Source organism: Plectropomus leopardus, chromosome 20, assembly GCF_008729295.1.
Source record: "Plectropomus leopardus isolate mb chromosome 20, YSFRI_Pleo_2.0, whole genome shotgun sequence".
In the NCBI taxonomy this organism is placed as follows: Eukaryota; Metazoa; Chordata; class Actinopteri; order Perciformes; family Serranidae; genus Plectropomus; species Plectropomus leopardus.
The window spans coordinates 2591255-2615399 of NC_056482.1; the positions used below are offsets into that span (position 1 = coordinate 2591255).

The 24145-nt window shown below is 40.8% G+C and overlaps 1 protein-coding gene across 1 annotated transcript in view; it reads left to right on the forward strand.

Annotated features, from left to right (window-relative positions):
* The window catches only part of crb2a (crumbs cell polarity complex component 2a), an 86061-nt gene extending 62144 nt beyond the window's left edge, over window positions 1–23917 (forward strand). The window contains exons 9-13 of the mRNA XM_042509794.1: window positions 8301–8466; window positions 9408–10278; window positions 10396–10512; window positions 23323–23449; window positions 23696–23917. Of these exons, the coding sequence (XP_042365728.1) occupies window positions 8301–8466; window positions 9408–10278; window positions 10396–10512; window positions 23323–23449; window positions 23696–23917 (1503 nt within the window). The remainder of the gene's footprint in view (window positions 1–8300; window positions 8467–9407; window positions 10279–10395; window positions 10513–23322; window positions 23450–23695) is intronic.
* The last annotated feature ends 228 nt before the right edge of the window (window positions 23918–24145 follow it).

Here is a 24145-nt window from a genome sequence, read left to right on the forward strand (position 1 = left end):
ATTTTAGAAGTTGAGAAAGCACATTTTTAATATACTCACAAAATTAATACATTACAAGTTGACAAAATTATCTGCAGTAGCGGAAAAATCCGCCGAAAAGGAGACACGAAGACGATATAGTATCAGCTTCCTCTCATCTATCTGTCCCTCCGCTGTGTGTGTATTCACAGGCTGGTCAGCGCACACACACACACCTCCCCTCAGCCCTCAGTAAACATCCAATCACTGTTAGTATGCAAATGAGCCAAGACGTAGCCGGACAGTGTGGTGTCAGGTTTCAGTGCCGCCACGAGCGGTAAAACTTTGAAGAAGCAGCTGCGTTTTCTCAGTTACAACAAGCACAGAAATGAGTCCACGTCCACTGCATGTGACAGACTGAAGACAAATGACCGGTGTTTGACAGACCCCTTCGTAAAGCACCGCCCCACGCTGTAGTTCTGCACTGCTTTGTTTAATTTAATCACAGCGGTTTTTACAAAGCCAGCTTACTTATTTATCACTCTAGCTTCCTGCAGCTCACAAAGAGAAAGTTAATGCTGCGTGATGCATCCGTTTTTCAGAGCTTTTAAAAACTGTAGTGCTGCTCCTGCCTGTACTAACAGTAGTAGCAATGATGCTCCTGCTCCTGCTAGTACATCAGAGACAGCAGCTAGCATAACTACTACTTTAGCATCAGTAAGCACTGCTTCTGCTGTACCTCCACCAACAAGAGCTGCCCCAAAGCAGCCTGCTCAGCTACCCAGTGACTTAAATGGCAATGCACCATCTCAGCCAATACTGGGTAGCTACCCAAAGTGTGCATTTGGTACAACATTAAGATCATTCAATCCTGCCTGGTACCGCACACGACCATGGCTAGAGTATTCTGTTGTCTGGGATGCCTGCTTCTGTTTCCCCTGTCGGAAATATGGCAGCACTGTTAATGAGAGGGATGTTGTTTTTACCTTAACTGGTTTTAACAACTGGAAAGCAGCACTTGATTGAGACAAGGGGCTACAGAGGCATGTGTCCAGCCACAACCATGTGCATGCTTCAACTGTATGGACTCAGCACAAAAGCAGAGAGGCTACAGGGGGAACTGTTGACCCCCTGTTGGTTGGTAAAACACAATTTGAAAAAAACCATTACTATGTCAAGAGTGTGGGCAGTGCTGTTAAGTTTCTTTGTGTGAATGAGTTGGGGCTCCGTGGGACTGCAGAAACTCTGAGGCACGATGAAGCTGGTAATGATGACATCCCTTCAGGTCTCTTTCTAAAACTGATGGAGTATACCTTAGAGAAGGATGAGAAGCTAGCAAGCATTGCTAAAGGTATCCCAAAGAATGCTAAATACACATCTAAGGATATCCAAAATGAAATTATTGAAACACTGGCAAACATGGTGCTGGGAGAGGTCAGGAAAAAATATGAAAATGCTGATTCTGCGGGGTCCTCAAAAGTGATGGGACCAGGGACAGGTGCAATGTGGAAAATTTGTCTGTGATAATTCGCTTTGTCAGCAATTCCATGCCAGAGGAGCATCTTATTGGGTTGCTTGACTTGCATCAACTTGATGCAGAGTACATCACCTCTGAGATATTGACACACCTTTCTGATGCTGGCTACAGTGCTGACAACATACTTAGCCAGTGTTATGATGGGGCTTCTGTGATGAGTGGGGTAAGAGGTGGTGTACAAGCTCTGCTCCAAAAGAAGCTTGCTAGATATGTCCCATACATCCACTGCTACAACCACCAGCTGCACCTAGTAGTTGTGCATGCCATGCAGAGTGAACCATGTGCAAAAAGATTTTTTGACCTCTCTAGTTCACTCTACAAGTTTTTTCAGCACCACCATGTGTCTGAGAAATATGATGCACCAAATCTTAAAAGGCTGCTTGAAATCCGATGGACAAGCCACTATGAGGTGACAAAGTGCATTGTTGAAAATCAAGACCATATTCTCAGTATCCTATCTGAGATGACAGAGGATGATGATGCTGCAGTTGACCTGTGCACTGAGGCATCAGGCCTGCTATGTCAAATTAAGAGGCATCACTTCTTTGAGACTGGAAAGTTTCTAGTGCGGGTGCTTGGTGTCTTGAAACCAGCAAATGCAATTCTACAGTCTCAGTCTGTGGATATGTGCAGTGCTTCTGAGGTTGTTGGTGCAGCACTAGAGTCCCTAAAAAACATTCGTGAAGATGAGTATTGGGCAGAGTTATCTCAGGCGGCTGCTGGAGATGATTCTCATCCTCCAAAGAGAAGGAGAACAATGAGCAAACACCTTGGTCAAAGTGTTGTGCTCTCAACTGTGGGCCATACAGACTCTGATGATCCTACCCTTAATCCCCATCAGTCTCTGAAAAGATCTCTGCTCAACATCCTTGACAGGGCCATTTCAGAAATTGAAACTAGATTTTCCCAGAGGAATGTTGACCTGATGAAAGCCATATCTAGTCTTGCACCCAAATCTAGTGCATTTCTAGATTCAACCCAGTTGCATCCTCTGGCTGTGCTGGCTGGCACGATGGCAGACAATGCAAGTCTGAAAAATGAAATCCTTGTGGCAAAACAGATGTTGCTCAAGAAATGTCCAAATGAAACAGACCTGTCCACTGTGTATAAACACCTGCAGGAGTACAAGGAAGCCTTTCCTGAGTTGCATAAATTGTATGTAACAGCCCTGGTGGTTGGTGTGTCTTCAGCAGCGTGTGAGAGTTCCTTCTCCACATTGTCACGGGTTCTAACCCCCTATCGTCGCACCATGTTACACAAGAGAAAGAGGAATTTGGTGATCTTGGCCCATGAGAAGTCCATAACAAATAACTTGGACATGGATGAATTTGTGAGAGTTTTTGCAAAGGGAAATAGGAGACTGTTGTTGTAGAGTGGAGTGGAGAGAAAAGAGAGGAGTGGAGAGAAAGATTTTTGAACTGTTCGGTTGCTAACAAAAAAAACAAGCCAAAAAAAATTTTAAAAAAGAAAGAAAACATAAAATGTTCTGTTCTATATCTGTTGTGTTTTATAAATTAGTTTGAGAAGTTTTTTTTAATTATTATTCATAAGACTACCTTTCAGTTTTGTAAATATTGATTACAGTTTTTGAAGTCTTACTTTAGGTTAAAATTTATTTGAGAATTGAGGCCATCTAGTTAAGATATATATGTTGTTGGTTGATAAAATCTGGATGAAGGATATTTTATTTTATTTTTATTTTTCAGTTTCCCCCCTTGAGGGATTGCCACCTTATTGTGGTCCGGGGGTTTGCGTGCCTCAGTGACCTTAAGAGCTATACCAGCAGGAGCTTAGTCTTCAGGTGGGACACCCAAGTTGGACAGGTCTGAAGTACTGACTAAGGACTGACTAAGTGCAATCCACTTCTCTAGGTTGGGGTTGGACACATAGCTAACAACCCAATTCAATGAAGAAAACACTGTTGTTATAAGCACAGGGGGAAAAAAAGTGCTGGAGCATGATGTGTACATATGATGCCCCCTTCACATTTCTGACTGCCCCCTCATATATGCCTGCCTACAACCGGCCCTGGTGATGGTGTCTTCCTGGGTCTCCTACCATAGCGTCCCTTTTCATTCAGATAGCGACAGTGCAAGCTAACACTGTTGTACCCTGTGTCTGCAGGTCAGCTTGAATTTGTTCGGAAGTTAATCAAGGTTCTTTATTCACCATTTGAACAATCCTTTGTTGTAATCTTACATCAATTTTGCTCTTCTGTCCACGTCCAGGGAGGTTAGCTATAGTGCCATCAGCTATGCACTTCTTGATGACATTGCGCACAGTGGACACCGGAACATTAAGGTCTTTGGAGATGGACTTGTAGCGTTGAGATTGTCCATTTTTTCTACACAATTTTGGCTCTCAAATCCACAGACAACTCTTTACTCTTCTTTCTTCTCTCCATGCTCGGTGTGACACACAACACAAAGGCTGAATCAACTTTTCTCCATTTTAACTGGTTGCAAGTGTGATTACTATATTGCCCACACCTGTTACTTGCCACAGGTGGATCTAAATACAAATTACAGGAGCATCACATGCTTGAAATGCAATTATTTCTAACAATTTTGACAAGGTGCCAATAAGTTTTTCCAGTCCATTGTTTAAGTTCTGTGTGAAATTTGATCAAGTTTGACTTTTCTTCTCTGTTTTCTTGCGTTTCTTTCTTTCTTACCATAAGAAGTGGTATATTTTCTGACAGAATTGCAGGGGTGCTGATATTGTTGGCCATGACTGTATACAGCCTTCGTTTGCACTGATTAATTTTTATCTCACGTTTAGGAACTGACAGGCGGAACCAAATTTTTTTTTTCATGGGTACCTGGTTCTTGGCATTATGTATTCGGTTCTAATTTGGAACTGAGTTTCGCTTCCCAACTCTACTAGTCAGACAGATTTGATAGGCAGAGCTGCCTTGAGAACTCTCATTCTGTAAAATTCTGAAAGAAGTCCTAAAACGTTTTTTTCTTGTTTTGAATTTGACGGTGTGAGAAATAGGGGGTGTGGCATGAGAGTGTGTGAAAGGGGGCGAGCATGTGTGTGTGTCTCACATTTCTTCCTGTGGAGCTGATATGAAAAGTGGGCTATTTTGGCTGAAGTTGCTCATACTAACCCAGTGTGAGATATTTACACCGCTTCACAGTTCGTGTAGTTTAACATTTCACTGTACATAGCATGCAACTCACATATTGATAAGTAAGAAATAAGAAAGTAAGAAATATTAAGTAAGAAATATTATGCAGCCTCAAAAAACACTTAACAGTAACACTTTTTTATGAAGACCACCATCTATAATGCATTATGTAGACATTCATAGTGAATTTTAATGCATTCATAATGCTTTATAACTACACTCATAAATGCATTATATATCAACAGGCATAAAACATTGTAGATGTGACTTATAATGATTTATAAGTCGCAAGTGTCTTATGGGTGCTTTTGACTAGTTATACACTAGCAGTGGAATGATAGGGCTTATAATGCATTACAAATACCAGTACTCACCTATACACACATCAACAATCAACTGTAGTAAGGACTCATAGTTGGCTAATGAGAATGTATCTCAGTTCTTCTTTGCTGTTGAAACAGAGACAAGGACATTAAAAGGCATATGATAAGACTCCATACATTCATCTGGTCAATCTTGGCTGCTATGCAAGGTGGAAAATAATCTTGTGAAGTCTTCACACTCTTTGAGACAGGCAGGCAACCTCCATTTACTGCTTTTGAAAACAGAGTAAAGCTATGACTCATTTTAAAGTTGCAGTTTATAACTTTTATGAAAATAATTTCGTGTAATATTTTCTGAAAGTGTCAATACATTTAAAAGAAGTATGGTTTAGATAATCTGTGAAAATATGTCCCTCCTTCTCTCCTACTGCCTCTAATTTGTAAGAATCAACCCCAGACAAGGCAGCAACAAGGCAGTAAATAATAAATATGAATCAAGGTTATGTAACTGCATTGCCTGTTTCTCTCCTCAGAAACATATTTCAGTTATTCATTCATCTGTTAAAAGAAAAAGTTATTCTAGCTAATGAGTGGTGCTTGGTACTCCATTTAACTGTATCCAACATAGCGAGTGGGTCGCAAACTCTCATTTTACAGCTGTACAGTACACTAAACTGTGTTTCTAAATAACATTTGAAGCAAGAAATAGTCAATGCAACAACAGAATCTTGATTCAAACTAAGCCGCCCTTATCGAATGATAAGGGTGGCTTAGTTTGAACGCAGCTCATGAGCAGTGTTTAACAGCTTTGTTAGAGACTCATTAGCGCTGATTGTTTTGGTTCATTTGCACATGCAGTAAGGCCATTAAAAGTGCTAAAAGGCAATAGAATAGGGTAGAGTAAGATATATGACTGTCATATTATCTGTTTCATTTAGTGTTGTGAATGAATGTGACAGTTTTTCTATAAAAGCTACGGTCGCTTTAAAGCTCAAATATTCACAAGAACAATGACATCCCTCATGGTTAGGCAAAAGTTTCAGTAAAATAGTAGAATATCACATTATGTCCCTGTTGGCCATTCAATGGCATCATTCAATATTGAGTTTGTCAGTGTTACTTTTCCTCTCTGGTAGACATAGGGTGCTGAAATAACCCTTTGATATGCTGATATCTAATTTTTAAAGTAAGCGTAAGGTGCGTATTGTGATAGTCGGGCGTAGTGTTAGATGTTGTGCTCTGTGTCTATAGGCAGACAAAAAACAGACGAACTATGGCTACATTAATCCCTCACAAAACGTACCTAAATTGTTATTTAAGCAGAAACAATGGTGCCTAAATCACCCTGTGCTGTATCTTTTTCTCAAAACCTTTAAAGGAAATTAAGAGGACATTTGCTAAAGGTTTAAAACAAATAACCTCCAGGTAACCATGAGGAAACCCTGTGCTGGGTTCCTTTTGCACCTTGTTACAAGCTGTATTTTGCGAAAAAGTGATGACACTGGCAGTGGGTGTTAAAAGCAATATTGAGCTACACAAATTGAACAACCTGATACTTCTTGAGGAATCAACAGCAGGATGAAATCATGACATTCAACTGTCTGAAAAGTAAACTGCACAGCAGCTAACACATGTTGTTGCAAAGAAGCGATTGCACAAATTGCACAGATTACGTGTGCACACACAAAATTGCCTGGCAATGCAATGGTTGGTATAACCAGTCCATTAGTCTCTCTGTCTCACGACATACACCCTTTAGTCTCTCTGTCCTGCAATAACCAGTCTACTTGGTATCTCTGTCCTACTCAGAAACTGTTATCAAAAAAACTGCAGAAAGTCATAGATGTGAACAATCTAGCATCCAAACATAGTCTGCTCCTGTATCATACAACATCATAGATGTGTTTGGATTATGTCACTGGCATGCTCAGTGAGTGAAACATTAAATGAGTCATTATACCAAGATACAATAATGCTCTCGATAAACCATAAGGACACAAACTTAACTTCATTGCATTGTTTTACATTTGTAATCTTTACTAAATACTAGACCCAGTATTCCATTTCAGGTGTGACAACCATTCTGCACTCACACCCCTTTCAACTCAGCTGGTGAATGTAAACATTTACAACATGTGTCAGCAGAGGCAACACGTTCTCATGCCAAGCTTGTCACACTGTGCTGCTCTGTCAGGACCTTCTGCATCAACCTATGATGTTTTAGGTATCCTTGTGTGTCAGCTGTTTATGCACTGTTATGCCGTTACAGTGAGTTCAACAAATGCATATAATGGGATGACGTCATGATGGGGTGAAGCAGCCTGTTACCGTGATATCAACAAATGCACATAGGTCAGATGAGGCAGCACGGTCCCTACGCTTACACAACTGTCACGATAGCTGGGATTAGGCTTCAGGTGCAAGTAAAATTGCAGACTTTATAAGTATTCAAAAAGTACAAGTACCCAAAATATGGCTTTGTTACAGTAATGTCAGCAAATTTGATTATTTACCTCTACCATTGGAAATACTTATATCACTAAGAATGACTGCCTGTCTCCAGTCTAGATGCAGTTACTGGTAGAAAAACACACATGGATATAACAATATATTTTACAGCTTTCTGTTATATTACATAATCTGATGATAGGATTTGCTGTAGGTTGTTAAAAAATTTTTTTAAAAAAGCATTCTCTGGAAAGACTGTTCAGTCATTAAGAATTTTATCTAAGTCATGGTGGGGTCCCAAAAAAATATAAATAATGCTCGGAAGGGACTTCCTTTTTTTTAAATGAAATATAGAATTGGCCTCCTGTCCTCACACTAGACAGTGCACTACAGTCCTTTAATTGGACTGAAATTATAAGAGCCTTGCAGTTATCCTTCCGAGTCATAGAAAAGAAAAGTTTTTACAGCTAGGATTACTATTACATGATCAAAGAAATTACAGATATCTGAACCAGCTCGTGGCAAAATGGCTGCTAAATTGGTGTGCTGTACAACTGTAGGACTGGATGTTAGTTGTAAGCTTGTAAATGAGCCAGGTAAAGCAGCAGATGTTAATTAGAAATGCAAAAGCAGTTTTAAAGGAAGCACTGCTCTATCTGAAGGTGTACGCTAAACATAATTAGTCCCACACCAGGAAAATGATATGGGAATAATTTGTTAAGAAAATCCCCATGGGCATGGGCATGGGCATCCAAAAGTGCATTAACACTTTTGGATGCCCATCATAACATACCATAGCTATCAGTAACAAGCTTTACGGTTTAAAAACTGCTGTGAAGAACATGTACTGTCTGAGTTCCTTGTGTCTGGGTCATAAATATCTCAATGCTTCCCTCTTCAGATGATGCCGTGTCAAAATGGAGGAGAATGCACCATCACATTCAACGATTTTACATGTTCTTGCCCAGAGGAATACACTGGAAAGACCTGTCAAACACGTGTATGGTGTGTTAGTGATCCTTGTGTCAATGGTGGCCATTGTGTGGACCTTCCTGATGGATATGAATGTGAGAAGTTCTCAATGATTCCATAAGTGGTTTGTCAGAAATCTGTCATATTCTGTGGGAAACACTATAATGTGCCCTTTTATGCATGTAATTACTTTAGAGTACTTTGTTGAATTTTTTGTAAATATTTTGTTTCTATACAAGCATCATGCATATAATAATAATTATCAGTAGAAATAATATGAGAGGAGATTGACATTTTAGGCATATATATACACTTTGGGTTAAATGTTTTCCCATCATTTTAAAATGCTTACTTAATCTTATGTATGTTTTTGATTATTTGGTGGTATTTTAGTAGATAATCAGTTTTTCTCACAAGTACTCTCCCTCTGAGAAAAAAAATAACACTGTCAACCTTGTGTCCATTGTAATAACATTGGTTATGCGGGAGTGTTATCTTATCTGTGTTATCTATAGTGCAAATACCTATTTCAGGGTCTTGTTTTGATGGTTTGAGTATATTGTCTTAAACACTTAGTACTTATAGGATGTTTTTGCATTCAATGCTTCTACCTATGTTCACTATTTTTTAGCCTAAATGTTACAGGTAGAAACTACCTTAACTGAAAAGTTGATGCTATTAAATAACCATTTTAACTGAATTTTAAGAGGCTCTAATAAACTTTGGAGAAAGTGCCTGTATCTGTGTGCCCAAACACACAAATACAGTAACAAAGACAAGATGAAAATCTCAATTTTCTCATAGCTATTTTTGTCAGAAAAAAAGAGTTAATTTTGTCAAAAATTCTTGTTAATGTCATATTCTGAGTTGGTATATGTTTATTACTCAGGGGGTAATACACATATACCCTGATTTTAGGTAATTGATGCATACTGCAACAAAAAATGCAAATACAAATTGTTGGTGTGTTTCTTACAATAAATTAAATCAAAACAACAAAATAATAACACAAATATTTCTCTATGTTTACCATTAGGTGTGTACAATGCCACCTTTGAGAACAACCCTGTGCACTACAGTGCTGGAGGCTCCCTGGCTGAACCTGTCTCTAGCATATACATGGAGCTGCGCACTCGTTCAGAGAATGCTGTGATCCTGAGGGCCTCAAGAGGCTCTGACCTGCTGATGGTGGGTCTACTGGACTCCTCAGTGCAGGTGGAGATCCACATTGGCAACAGTGTTGAGGCACTGACCTTTACAGGAATTCGTCGGGTGGCTGATGGGAACTGGCATCGTGTAAACATCTCAATGGCTGAGAAGGAGCGCAAAGCCTCTCCATGGGTTATCACTGTGGATGGAATCACAGATGCCAGCAGCTTGCCAGAGCTAACAACAAGCCTTCACTTTCTAAATGAAAAGGGGGCTGTGTTGGCTATCGCAGAGAGCTTCACTGGCTGCTTGGGTGCAGTGAGAGTCGGCAAAGTCTATCTTCCTTTTGTAGATGACTATAAAGCCCCACAGCCATCTCAGTTCCACTTAGTTGGAAAACCAAAAATTCACCTGGGTTGTACCAGCGCCCCTGTTTGTAATTCAGATCCTTGTCTAAATGGAGCCACTTGTGAAGACCTCTTTAATAAATTCATTTGTGTCTGTGACATTGGTTGGGAAGGAGAACTGTGTGAGACAGACACTGATGACTGTGTGTCTCAGTCCTGTGTTCATGGAAGTTGTCAGGATTATCTAGCTGGTTTTGAGTGCCATTGTCATCCTGGATATTCTGGCACACTCTGTGATGACGATCTTGATGAGTGTGAGCATCATGCCTGTGAACATGGAGGCACCTGCCAAGATGGACCCAACATGTACACCTGTATGTGTCCCAAGGGCTATATTGGCCCTCTCTGCCAGTGAGTACTCACTCATCCATCTGTTTATTGGTTTGAATAGGTAGTGGTATCTGTAGCTTTAGCAGACAGTGCCCACACTCCATTAACTAAAGCAGAGTTTCAAATCTTTTTTACCAGGTGGGACTATCCTCCTGTACAGTGCGGTGAAGATGTCCAGTGTGAAAATGATGGTATCTGCAATGATGGGCTGTGGGGAGCTAACTGTACATGTGTACCAGGATTTACAGGCAGCAGGTGAGCTCACTTATGATAGTTTTGATTCTCATAATGCCTCGACAAAAACGTCTTATACTTTGTCCTAAATAACTAAATTGTTTAACTTTAATTTAGTGGTGTCTGGCAATCCTCATGCTGATGTCTCAGGGAATATCAATTATTGCATGACTTTCAGCTGTGGTTTTCCAGGTTTTTATTAATCTCTCTGCAATTTCTGACTCAGTACAATGCGCTTACTGGAATTTTTTTGCAGAGAAACACCTGTGACATGGATTGCAGTACATAAGTACCTACTACTTACTTGAGACCTTTTCATAGAAGGCTATTTGACATGTAACAGCTGTAAGAGCATAAGATAATGGCTTCCTATTATTTACGCGTGTCAGCATTTGGACCCAAGTATTGTCCAATATAAGTTCACCATGGTCATTAATTGGCCTCAATGGCAAAATAAGGGTGCTTTCACACCTGGATCATTTAGAGCAGTTGTCCTGAACTAGGGAGTGTTTCTCTAGTCTTGCAGGAGAAATAGATTTGCATGTACTGAACTGTTTTTTTTTTCTTTTACTGTTTTTTTAGGGCCCTAATGGTGTCTAGTAAAGATTTTGCCTTGTTGCCAAGCCTGGTTCAAAGACAGCTTTGAATGGGGCGGGGGGTTGAGGGGCTAGTGAGAAATGTTGGTGAGTAACATGAGTTAATCTTTAGGACTTATTGCTATGACCTACTATTGATGCTTTTTTTATTCAAAACTAATGGGCATTGTTTTTTTAGGGTTTAAGGATATTTAAGGCTTAGACCTAACCTCAGTAGTGAGGTCTGGGGGGATCCCCAACAGGGAAAAAAAATTGATAAACCAGCTCTCATTTGGTGCTTTTTTATGCACTCTGGCATCTTATTTACATTCAAAATACACATCTTAATCACTGGAAAGTTGAAATGTGTTCCTCAAAGAGTGTCAAAACTGGAGGTACTTAAAAACTGCTTTTATTAAATATGTATTAACTAGAGTTGTATTTATATTAACAGGGTTTGAATGTAACTCATACCGCTTTCCCACCAAAATTAGTGCTTGCACAGGGGTTTTTCAAACACAGGTAAACCCTTTTAAGTCTCCATTCCCACTGCCAGTGAACACTGCACTAGTTTTACTTTCTGTCAGCTGTTGTGTGTACGTGTGTGTGGGTTTTTTGATGGTGTGTCCATGTGATGTCACAGACAGGCAGAAGAGCAGGTAAACACTAGACGGCAGCAGTAACAGAGGTCTGTGAAAACTTATCAGTGGTTTCCTCTCTCTTCTCTCTTATCTCTTATTTATTGTATTCCCATCAATATTGATCGTAGGTGATAAAAACTGTGTCTACTGAGGAGTCATTTCACACGGGTGTGAATGCCGATTGTACACATTCCCATTGTATTGAAAAGCTAGATGTTAGCGGGTGTTAACAGACTTTTTTGTGCAGTGGGAATGAGGCTTACTCAAGTATCTAAGTACAGTTTTAAGGTTCATTTACTTGAGCATTTTCATTTTATGCAAATATGTGGGCTAATTCTACTCCTCTACATTTCAGAGGTAAAGCTTGTACTTTTTACTGCGCTACATAATGTTCACCAGCTTTAGTAACTTTAAAAATTCAGATTATAAATACAAAACATAAATCAACTAATAAATTAAGATGTATTATTATAGATTATTCTACTCAGCAGTAGGCCCTTATTTAAAATGAGTTCCACCTTTACCAGCTGCTATATTAAAGTGATGGACACATTAATGCATCAATAATTCTAATATATAGTAGGCTTTCTAAAATGGGCAGTTTTGCATAATAAATACTTTTACATCTGGTAGGCTATCTCAAGTATACTTTAATTCTAATACTTTTGTACTTTTATTTGAATGATAGGTCTGAGCATTTCTTCCACAGCTGTATGTTAGCATATTGGGTAACACTTTATTTTCCAGGCCCATAATTAAGCGGTTATTACATAGTAATAAATATAAGAAATATAAAATATAAAAAATATTGAGTAACAGTAATTTACAGTAAAATACCTATATTGACACGTCATAGGAGTAGATTAACTTGGGAATTACTGGTAAATTACACAGTAAAATTACAGCCAAGAGGCTGAGTGGTTAATTATAGGGGGAATTAATTGATCTTTCAGTAGAATTAGCTCAAATTAGCTCAAATTACTGTTGCCATCTTGATGTTTTGGAGCCAGATGTGACCATATTTGGTCTGTGAGCTGTGGAGGAGCAAGGTGTGGATCTGTCTCATAGACTGTAACAATGACTTGCACACAGTCTGTCTCTAATGCAGCCACACCCTTAAATATGCATAACTTTGGGTGTTAATAAAATGTAAATAGGTGAGTTATAACGAAACTGGCCCCTTGTATAGTTGTCATGAATGCTGAAATAGAGACCAAAACTGTTTTTGTACCAGGCTTGAAACATGTTTGTTTCTGCTGTAAAACTGGGTATTTTAAAGTGGATATCCATGGGGATTGACTTATTCTCAGAGCCAGCATCAAATGGACAGTCAGTCATTTGCAGTTTTTGGCAGCCTGAGGATCAAAGGTCATGGGTGTTCAATATTGCTTTTTAGGCCTTACCCCCTATGTGCAGGGATTTCTCAAAATGCTCTGAATTTGTTGATGATATGTGGATTATAAATGGTGAAATTCCTAAACTCCTTGCAAATGTGCTTTTTCACAGAGTGGTGAGTCTTGTGCCATCATTGCTTGTGAACGACTGAGCCTTTCAAGAATGCCCATTTTACACCATATCATGATCCTGTCATCTGTTTACCTGTGGAATGTTCCAAACAGGTGTTTTATGAGCATTCCACAACTTTCCCAGTAATTTGTTGCGGGCATCAAATTCGTAATCAGTATATACATACTGATACTGATGCATATAGCATACTGATACTGTACAAAAAACAAAGAAGTTCATTAGTTTGAACATTAAATATCTTGCCTTGTACTTTATGCAAATGAATATAATATAATATAATATAAAAAAAGATTTGCAGATCATTACTTTCTGTTTTTATTTATGTTTTACATAGCATCCCAACTTTTTTTTTGAAATTGGGGCTATATCAAATGCATGCAAAGTTATGATAAGGCACACTCATACCTGCTCAGCATCAGCATCTCGTTATACACTGTATAATGACAATAAAGAGCATTCTGATTCTGATTCTGATTCTGGATTTAGTGCACTTTGAGACAAGCCTTGAACACTTGGTCACACTTGGTCATTTGCAGATTCTGATGCCAACACTGAGCAGAGGGTGGGTCTGGGGTGTCCAGCTTCAGACATAGGTCCATGGTGCTGTCATCTAGAGACTGCTGCTGACTGTGTCACAGTCTGCTCCACTCCATGTTTTCAACTCACCCCTGCTCCACTCTGCCAGTACCACTCCCACCTCATGAGCTCATCTCTTTCACCTGGACACTCGGCTGTAACTCATCTGTAATCTAACCAGTATTTAAACATCCCCTGCCTGAGCACACATTACCAGATTGTTCTTTGCTCTCACATGCAAGACTCTCCAGCACTCTTCGTTAGATTGATCACCCATTGCCGACCCTGCCTGCTTCTCACAAACCTGCCTTGTCGTTCTCTCAGTAAATGCCTCAGCCAACCTTACTCCACTTACCAACGCATCAGTCAGGCCTCCCCAGTCCTGGTCTCCAATCTCCTCTCAAGGCTACAGACACACTGAACTGTGTTGCTACTTTCTTGTTTGGCCCCTCATCGTCTTCATCGTCCGGGCTGCCATCGACCTGCAGCCCGGAACGTCCCTCCCCAACGGACACCTGCACTCCTAGTCCACCCCAGAGAGAGAGGCCATGGAGACCTACATGAAGGACTCTTTGGACAGGATCATCCGCCCTTCCTCCTCTTCTGTAGGGGCAATATTTTTCTTTGTGGAGAAGAAGGATAAGACTTTGAGGCCCTGCACTGACTGCACTGACAGCTCCATTGCTGCCCCTTTCAGGGCCCGGTCCACCTCTGCTCCCATCCTCCAAGTACCAGATCCTGATCGTCAGTTCACCGTGGAGGTGGATGCCTCCGATGTGGGAGAGGGGGCTGTCTTGTTCCAAAGTGCGGCCACAGGCCAGAAGCTGGTCTGGCACTGGAGGAGTAGCGGCACTGGCTTTAGGGGACCAAACAACCCTTTTTGGTATAGACTGACCACAAGAACCTAAAATAAATCCAAACAGCTAAGAGACTGAACTGACGGCAGTCCCAGTGGTCCCTGTCCTTCACCCGCTTCAACTTTGCCCTCCACTACCGCCCTGGGTTCTTAAACATCAAACCTGTGAGTCTCCTCAACTAGGCTGCGGACTCCTCAACCCCTCCTTCGACGCCAAAAAGATGTAGTAGGGTTTACGATCAACTTTTATTTCATTTCTTCTTAGACCACATTTTAGAAAAATGACAAATAAGTGTACCAAATAAGGGTCCAACTCCATCCTCCTTGCCCCCTGCATGGTCGCTACCTTGACCTGGAAAATTGAGGAGAGGGTGAAGTCCGCTACCAAGGGTCAGCCTGGGCCCACTGCTTGCCCCCCAGACCGCCTGTTTGTCCCTCCACCTCTGAGGTCTGATGTGCTTCAGTGGGTCTATGCCTGCAAGCTCACTTGAAGAAGACATATGGGAGTTTGTCAACACCTGCCCTTTCTGCAACCAGCACAAGCCATCGCACCAGGCTTCCGCTGGCTTCCTGCACACCTCCCTGTGCCTCATTGCCCTTAGTCACACATCTCTTTGGACTTTGTCACAGGCCTTCCCCCATCTGACAGCAACACAACCATCCTTACTGTTGTTGTGCCCCTGCCCAAACTCTCCTCAGCCAAAGAGACTGCCAAGTTAGTTCTCATTTCCCACTATAAAAACCTTGTCTGATGAAAGCTGGGGAAACAATTCATACCCCAGCAACCATCCTCCTCTGATAAATAAAGTCAGTCAGTTTGAGGGTTTGGGTGATGTTTAGGCAGGGATAACACATCAACGGGAAAACAGTCTTTAACACAACAGGCTCCACGTGTGTGGACACTGGGGGACAGTCACCGTCAGCAGCTCCATACAAGCCACAGTGACCCAGGCTTTGCTCTAGTGCATCTCCTGTACTGCAGCCTGTGCTCCCGTTGCCTCACTGTGAGACTCCTCAGCTAGGAGGAGAGGAGACAGCAGCTGTTGAGACATTCCCTCAGTTAACAGCAGGAATAGCTCGAATACAGCTAGCGCAATTCCTCAGGTTAGGCCCAGCGCTGCAGTGACAGCCCTCGCTGGGTTAGTGGGTTTGCTCTGGCAGAATTCCGGCTGCCACAGCATCTCCTCTCCAGAGGTGCAGGCCACTCTCACAGTAAAAGTTGTCTCACAAGCCAGGAGTGAGGCAGAGAGGAACCACTGGGTAGCAGCTTAAATATAATAATTAAGTTTTCCATGCACACATTTCAATTCCAGATTTTCATTTATAAGCAAATTATAGAAAATCAGTTTAATTGTTTTTTCGCTAAGCAACTCCACAATGGACTTGGACATACTTTTGCTGCTGTTACCCTAAGGTGTAATATCACCTTCCTGCACCATCTACTTTGCCATTTCATTTTTGAGTTGGTTTGAGTTGTCAGATTTGAAAATGAAAAAAAATCCATGTCCTTTTTGTTTTCTTTTTAATTGTGTCATAGAATATACAACTTAAAGATGAAATTAAAATGCATATTATATGATAAACTCATATTTTAATATTATTTTTGAGTCAAACAATGCGTGTTTATTATGAAAAATAAGTACATGCATTTTAATTTTAAAATTTGACTTATCATTTCAATAATGATAACAATTTCTAAGGGCTTTTTTTGAAAATTAAAAAGCAAATGTCCATTACTTCTTCATTTCAATTATGTCAAAGAATATGATTCTTGAAGATTGAATTTTGTTAATGCATTTTAATTTTCAGATTTGCTTAGGACATTGCATAGGACATCCCTCTGCCCTTAGACCCTCACATCGCCCAAGGATAAAGGCCCCAAAAAGAACCCCTGAAATGGGGAAAAAATGGAAGAAACCTCACGAAGAGCGGCAGAGGATGATGAGGGATCCCTCTTCCAGGACGGACAGACATGCAATAGATGTTGTAAATAACAGTTGAATTACAATAATGACTAAAAGGAAAGAGAAAGAAAGAGGGGAAGAGAGAGGGAGAGATGCACAGCACTAATGGTAACAAACGCATGTCTTATTACAATAATGATTGTTGTAAAATTACTAAATGTATTCTATGATATCATGTTATGTTATGTGCAAATATTTTGGGTGTCGATAAAAGTCCCATGCGTATATTGACAGTGGAGGCGTGACTCATACTAATAGCAGTCGAAGGGTGCATCAAGCAGGATCACTGCATCGGCACAACCAGGACACACAACACAGGCATAGCTTCAGACAGGACCACAGCAAGGGCAAAACTAAGACCATGATCAGGGTAAGCGGGGCGTATAGCACCAGCACAGCTATCCCCGTGATCAGGTGCAGCCAAGATTGCAGGCAGAATCCAGGAAACAAGGGAGCAGGAATGCTCCAGAAAGAAACGGAGTTAGTGGAATGCATTAAACAGACATGAGCATTTGCAGATGGAGGGAGCAAGAGAATGAAAAAGGAGCTTAATGTATCATAGAAAGTCCACTGGCAGTTACAAATGGAAAGTAACAAAGGAAGTAAGAAATGCATGTACTAATTTTTCGGCATGGCATCTGTTTGGGATAGGATATGTTTAATTTTTGCAATGTTATGCAAGTGAAAGAAAGCAGTCCTATCCTGATTGTCTCATTGATAGTGCTACTGGTTTACTGCAATCAGCTCTCGACTCCGTTGCACCTTTCAAGAAGAAAATAATGACACAAAGAAAATTAGCACCATGGTTTAACCCCGAGATACGCAAATTTAAACAAACATCATTAAAATTTGAAAGAAATTGGCGTTCAACCAACCTGGAAGAGTCCTGTTTAGTCTGGCAGGACAGTCTTGAAATGTATAGAAAGGCCCTTCATAATGCAAGATCAAACTATTACTCATCATTTGAGGAAAATTGAGGAAAATAAAATCAAACTCAGGTTTCTTTTCAACACTGCAGCTAGGCTGACTCAGAGTCACAGCTCTATAGAGCCTTGTATTTCTTTGGCCCTCAGCTGTGATGACTTTATGAGTTTCTTTAATGATAAAATTGTAACTATTCGAGATAAAATCCATCACATCTTGCCCTTAACTGACCTGACCTCGGATACAGGTAGCTTGGATAAGGCAACATGGCCTGGAATTTATTAGGTTTTCCAGGACTGACCTTCACCGACTCTCTAATTTGATCCAAGCCATCAACATGCCTGTTAGACCCAATCCCAACTAGGCTACTTAAGGAAGTTTTACCCTTAATAGACAATTATTTATTAGATATAATTATTGTGTCTTTATTAATGGGCTATGTACCACAGTCCTTTAAAGTAGTTGTCATTAAACCCCTTCTAAAAAAGCCCACTCTCGATCCAGAGGTTTTAGCTAACTATAGACCAATATCTAATCTCCCCTTCATTTCTAAAATCCTTGAGAAAGTGGTTGCTCATCAACTTTGTGACTTTCTCCAAGATAATAGTTTATTCGAGGACTTTCAGTCAGGTTTCAGAGTTCATCATAGTACGAAGTAGTAGTAGAGACGGCACTAGTAAATATTACTAATGACTTATGGATTGCCTCTGATAAAGGTCTGGTCTCTGTCTTAATCTAATTAGATCTCAGTGCCCCATTTGACACCACTGACCATTGAATCTTATTGCACAGACTAGAACACTTAATGGGTCTTTAAGGAACAGCACTAAGCTGGTTTAAATCATACTTATCAGATCGTTCACCCAGTTTGTTCACATCAATGATCAATCAATCAATCAATCTGTGCATACTAAGGTCTGCTTCGGAGTGCCACAAGTTTCTGTGCTTGGACCAATCCTTTATACTTTATATATGCTTCTGCTAGGCAACATAATTAGAAATCACTTTGTAAATTTTCATTGTTATGCTCATGATACACAACTGTATCTATCTATGAAACCAGATGAAACTAATCAGTTGTCTAGACTTCAAGACGTCTTAAGGACATAAAAGCCTGGATGAGCCATAATTTCATTATGTTGAATTCAGACAAAACTGAAGTTATTTTTCTTGGCCCCAAACACCTCAGAAACTTCTTTTCTAAGAATGTAATTTCTCTAGGTGGCATTACGTGGATCTCCAGCACAACTGTAAGGAACCTCAGAGTTTTATTCGATCAAGATCTATCTTTTGCCTCCTATATAAAACAAACTTCTAGGACTTTGGGCTTTCTTTCACTTATGTAACATTGCAAAAATTAGGCATATCCTGTCCTAAACAGATGCTGAAAAATTAGTACACGCATTTGTTACTTCTAGGCTGGATTACAGTAACTCCCTATTATTTGGTTGTCCCAACAAATCTCTTAGGTCTGCTGCACGTGTTCTAAGGGGAACCAAGAAAAGGAACCACATTTCTCCTGTTTTAGCTTCTTTGCACTGGCTCCCTGTAAAATCCAGGGTTGAATTTAAAATCCTCTTCCTTACTTACAAGGTTCTAAATGGTCAGGCTCCATCCTATCTGTCACAGCTCATAGTTCCTTACCAACCCTCAAGATCACTGCACTCTCAAAACGCAGGATTACTTGTGGTTCCCAAAGTCTCCAAAAGTAGGATGGGAGCCAGAGCCTTCAGCTACCACGCTCCTCTTTTATGGAACCATCTTCCAGTTTCGGTCAGGGAGGCACACAACATTTCCACTTTTAAGGGTAGACTTAAGACCTTCCTCTTTGAAAAAGCTTATAATTAGGGCTGACTTAGGTTGCCTGGACCAGCCCCTAGATAGGATGACATAGGTTTAATCTGCTGGGTGACTGTCTAAGATACACTGAGCTCCTTTTTCTTTCTCTTGCTCCCTCCAAATCTCATGTCTGGTTACTGCATTATGCTAACTCTGTTGCCTCTCCGGAGTATTCCTGCTCCCTTGTTTCCTAGTTTCTCGGATCTTGGCTGCAATCTTGGCTGCAATCTTGGCTGCGCCTGATTGTGGTGATACCTGATGCTGGTTCTGTGACCCTGCCTTTGGTCGTGCTTGTGCTGTGGCTGCACTGATATCGTACCTCCGGTTCGCCCTGAATGTGGTCTTGGTTTTGCCATTTCTGTGATCCTGTCTGAAGCTACGCCTGTGTTGTGGGTCCTGGTTGCGCCAATGCCATGATCGTGCTTGATGCAACCTTTTACTGCCATTATTATGAGCCATGCCTCCAATATCAATATACAGATAGGACTCTTATAGACACCCACAATATTATCATAGTGTGTGCATTTAGTAATTTTAAACCTATCATTATTGTAATATGACATGCATTTGTTTCTCATGTAACTCATAATTCATCACTGCTAAAAGCCAAAGGAATACAAGGCTCTATAGAGCTGTGACTCTGAGTCTACCTATCTATGGTGTTGAAAAGAAACCTGGGATTATTTTTATTTTCCTCAATTAATGATGAGTAATAGTTTGCTTTGGCATGGCGGGGGGCCTTTCTATACGTTTTAAGATTGTCCTGCCAGACTAAACGGGACTCTTCCACGTTGGTTTAATGCCAATTTCTTTCAAATTTTTGCAATCTTTGTTTTAATTTGTGGATCTCGGGGTTAAACCATGGAGCTAATTTTTTTTGTTTCATTATTTTCTTCTTGAGAGGTGCAACACAGTCGAGAGCTGATTGCAATGAGCAAGTAGCACTATCAACAAGACATTCAATTTAGCAAATTACTTAAATTAGAAGTAGCTTTCTCAGTCACTGTGAGAAATGGTAATGAGGTCAATGCAGAGGTAATCAATTCCTTAAATTTAGCTACTACACTATCAGACAGACATCTAGAATAGTAACTTTTGCTGAGAGGTGTGTAATCAAGTAATGAAAAATCAGAGGTTATTAAATAATGGTCTGACAGAGCAGGATTCTCGGGGAAGACTATTAAATCTTCAGTTTTGGTGCCGTATGCAAGAAGAAGATTCAAGTTGTGGTTGTAGCGGTGGGTGGATCTATGAACACACTGACTGAAGCCAATTGAATCCAAAAGTGTGGAGAATGCAGCACTAAGGCTATCATTATTATTATCCACATGAATGTTAAAATCCTCTACAATAATTTCTTTGTTTGATTTAACCACTAAACCTGATATAAACTCAGAGAATTTGGATAAAGATTCAGAGTATGGGCTGAGTTGCAGTAAACTAAAACAAATAGAATGGGCTGTAGAGTTTTCCATGATGGGTGAGAAAGACTAAGAAAAAGGTTTTCAAATGAACTATAATTTAGCTTAGCTTTAGGGTGAATTGCTAAGCTTGAATCAAAAATAGCAGCGACTCTCCCTCCTCTGGCCCCCACAGCCAGGTCACTGTGAGGCAAAATAAATCAATATAGTTATCCAATATTAAATCAGTGACTAAAAGAGCCTTAGATGATAGGGATCTAATATTCAAAAGTCCAAATTGCTGGTGTGTGCTTTGACCTGAATTGGAACAAAGCAAACAAACTACAGGTGTGAAAGAAACCTAGATTATATAGGTTATTAGTTATATATTTAAGCAATATCACACAAGAGGGAGTGATGTTGTACTGTATCACGGCCGTGATTAAGTCGCAAGATAATCACAGCTGTGATGATATACAGTACAACATCATGACCTCCGGTGTGATATTGCTGTTGTACAACAGTCATACATGCATCTTTTATTAGTTCACAGTCATAAATGACAACAAATTATGATTTGTTTGTTTAATTAATGATTTTCAGGCTCCTCCGACACAACTAGGTCTGCAACCGCTGGAAGTGACAGCTGTTGCCTGGCAATGCATAAACATTTTCGTGCACGCTGCTTGCTAATCTGTGAAAGCTTGGTCTTCATGTTATGTACAGACCAGCTGCTTAGTATCATGAACATTTATCTCTGTGTTTTCAGTGAAATAAGAGTCTGTTATCAGACACTTTTTCGGACTGTAAGATTCAGATTAGTTACTTTGATCAGTTTGTCACTCCAGCGTGTGTCCACTACGTGATCTCAGGTTTTACCAAAACCTGTCCATCACAGCTACCCCCTCCTGGACTTCCTCAAAACTTTTAGTAACTCCATTGCATGTACAGTTAGCTCAAGCCACACTTCAAAATTCCCGTCCTTTCTTGCTCACCACCCACTCCTCTCTCTCTCCTCTCTCTTCTCTCCGCCCTCAACCTGACCAACTGACAATTACGTGAACAGCACCAACTAGCTGTATTAACCTATGCTTACACTATACTATAAACATATCCCACTTTCACTCTTACACTAATTACGGATTTTTAACACCCAAATTATTAAGCACACACACACAAAGACACATTTGAATTATCTTTCCCCACAGGTACTACAACCAGGATTTCCATTTTAATTTTTGGAAATTTAGTCACTGTGAAAACTGCTCACAGAGAGGTCTGCAGATGGACACTGCTTTTAGACTGATATGTTGCTTTTGGACATTTTACATTTACCTGCATTGTTTCAATACCAACTATAGAGATAATCTCACAATGGGACCTCTCCAACCACAACACAGCAATGTCATGGACCTGCTGTTTCTCCTCCTTACCTGCTGCCAGTACTTTTCCACTCACCCTCCCTCTGCTCTGCTCTACCTGCTAGCCACGCCTACTGCTGCAGCCTGCTCTCCCCTCAACTGCAGCTCATCTCCAATCAGTGCAGTATATAAGACACTCCAGTTCACTCACTCATTGCCAGATTGTTCCTCTGCACTATGCATGTCTTTCCAGCGTTTCTCTATCAGATCTCCCGTTGCCGACTCTGCCTGTTCCTGACCTGCTCTACTCGCCTGACTCCCCGTGAACCTACCTGCTCTTTGTCCTCGACCACGACGGCTCTCCTGGTAAAGACTCCTTCGCACGGCTAAGACGCTCCTTCTGCCTGATCCCTGTCGGTGCTGTTACCTCCGCGGACGGACTTCCTGGTTATCGAACCCCTGCCTGTCCCAGACCATTCCTCTGCTCGATCCCTGTCGGCGTTCCAGCACGTGGAGAAGGCTCGCGGAGCTACGGGGTTTCCTCCTCGCCAGCCACTGTGGGTAGAAGCTTCGTTTCTTCACTTCGTGTGATACCCAGAGACTTTGCTAGGGCTTCCTGCCCGAAGAACGAACTCTTTACCTGTAAGCTGAGCTTTGACTGTGTTGGTTTAAATAAAAGTTATTACCAACTGAACGAGCGTTTTGGCGTACTGCATCTGGGTCCTACAACCACCCGTTACAAGCAATCCACAACATAGAACTAATGTGGGCCAGGGAATATAGTTCCTACCCCCTTGTTTTTTAGACCACACCAATTAAGCCTTCACTGTGACTTTTCCTACAGAACTGTACATTTTTCGTAACAGCATCTTGCATCATTGTGATGTATCCTGGTCTCAAAATCTGTATGGACAGATTTTGTGACCAGGATACATCACAATGATGGGGTGTTTTCAATAGGTGTCCCCAGGGGTGCATTTTACAATGATGACACACACACACACACACACACACACACACACACAAATACCAATGACAACAATACTATCTGTTGCAAAGTTGACATCGATGGTAATAAAATATTTATTCTCACATAAATGTTTTTGGAAATGTTCAGAGTGGTCTAAAATGTTCTCTCTTTTCAAGCACATTCATTTGTGTCTTGTAGGTGTGAATTGGAGATAGATGAGTGTGAGTCCAACCCCTGTCGAAATGGTGGTTCCTGTTTGGATCGATTCAACATGTTTGTTTGTGAATGCCCACCTGGCTACAGTGGTCCAATCTGTGACACTAACGTATGTTTGTTACATTTTTCTTTGTTGGTTTTATAAATACAGGTCAAAATGTTGACTTTTAGATTTTTGCCAAGCAGTATCAAGTAAACATCCAATGGCTTATAGAAGTTCAGAAACCATTAAAACATATTTTATTTTGTATTTATGAAATACTGAAGCAGATAAGAATGGTCGACAAATCTCCACCTGTTTTCAGAAAACTAAAGCATGACATTTTCACAGTCTCCGCCCTCTGTACCTTTGCAGAAACAAGCCCAGAAACAAGGAATCCCCTGGCTGGTGGTAGCCATCCCGCTCCTCTGCTTATGTGTGTTGATACTGATCATCAGCTTGACCTTCATGGTGCTCATGGCAAGGAAGAAACGCCAGTCAGAGGGCGCATACAGCCCAAGTGCTCAGGAGGTGGCTGGAGCTCGGCTGGAGATGGACAGCATGCTCAAGGTCCCACCTGAGGAAAGACTCATCTAACACAAAGGATGAGGAAAGAAGGGTGTTCAAGATGAGAGAGACTCACAGGCAGGTGCACAGGGCTCACTGTGAGACTCATGGATTATCTGAATACTTGGGCTATACTGAGTTGCATATGGTGTAGGAAACAACCCCCTTGTGGTTGTGATCTGGTCCTGACCCTGTGCTATTGCGCTGTAAGTTATGTCATTTATTAAAAACATCTGAGGAAATAGCCCCATGTCCTAG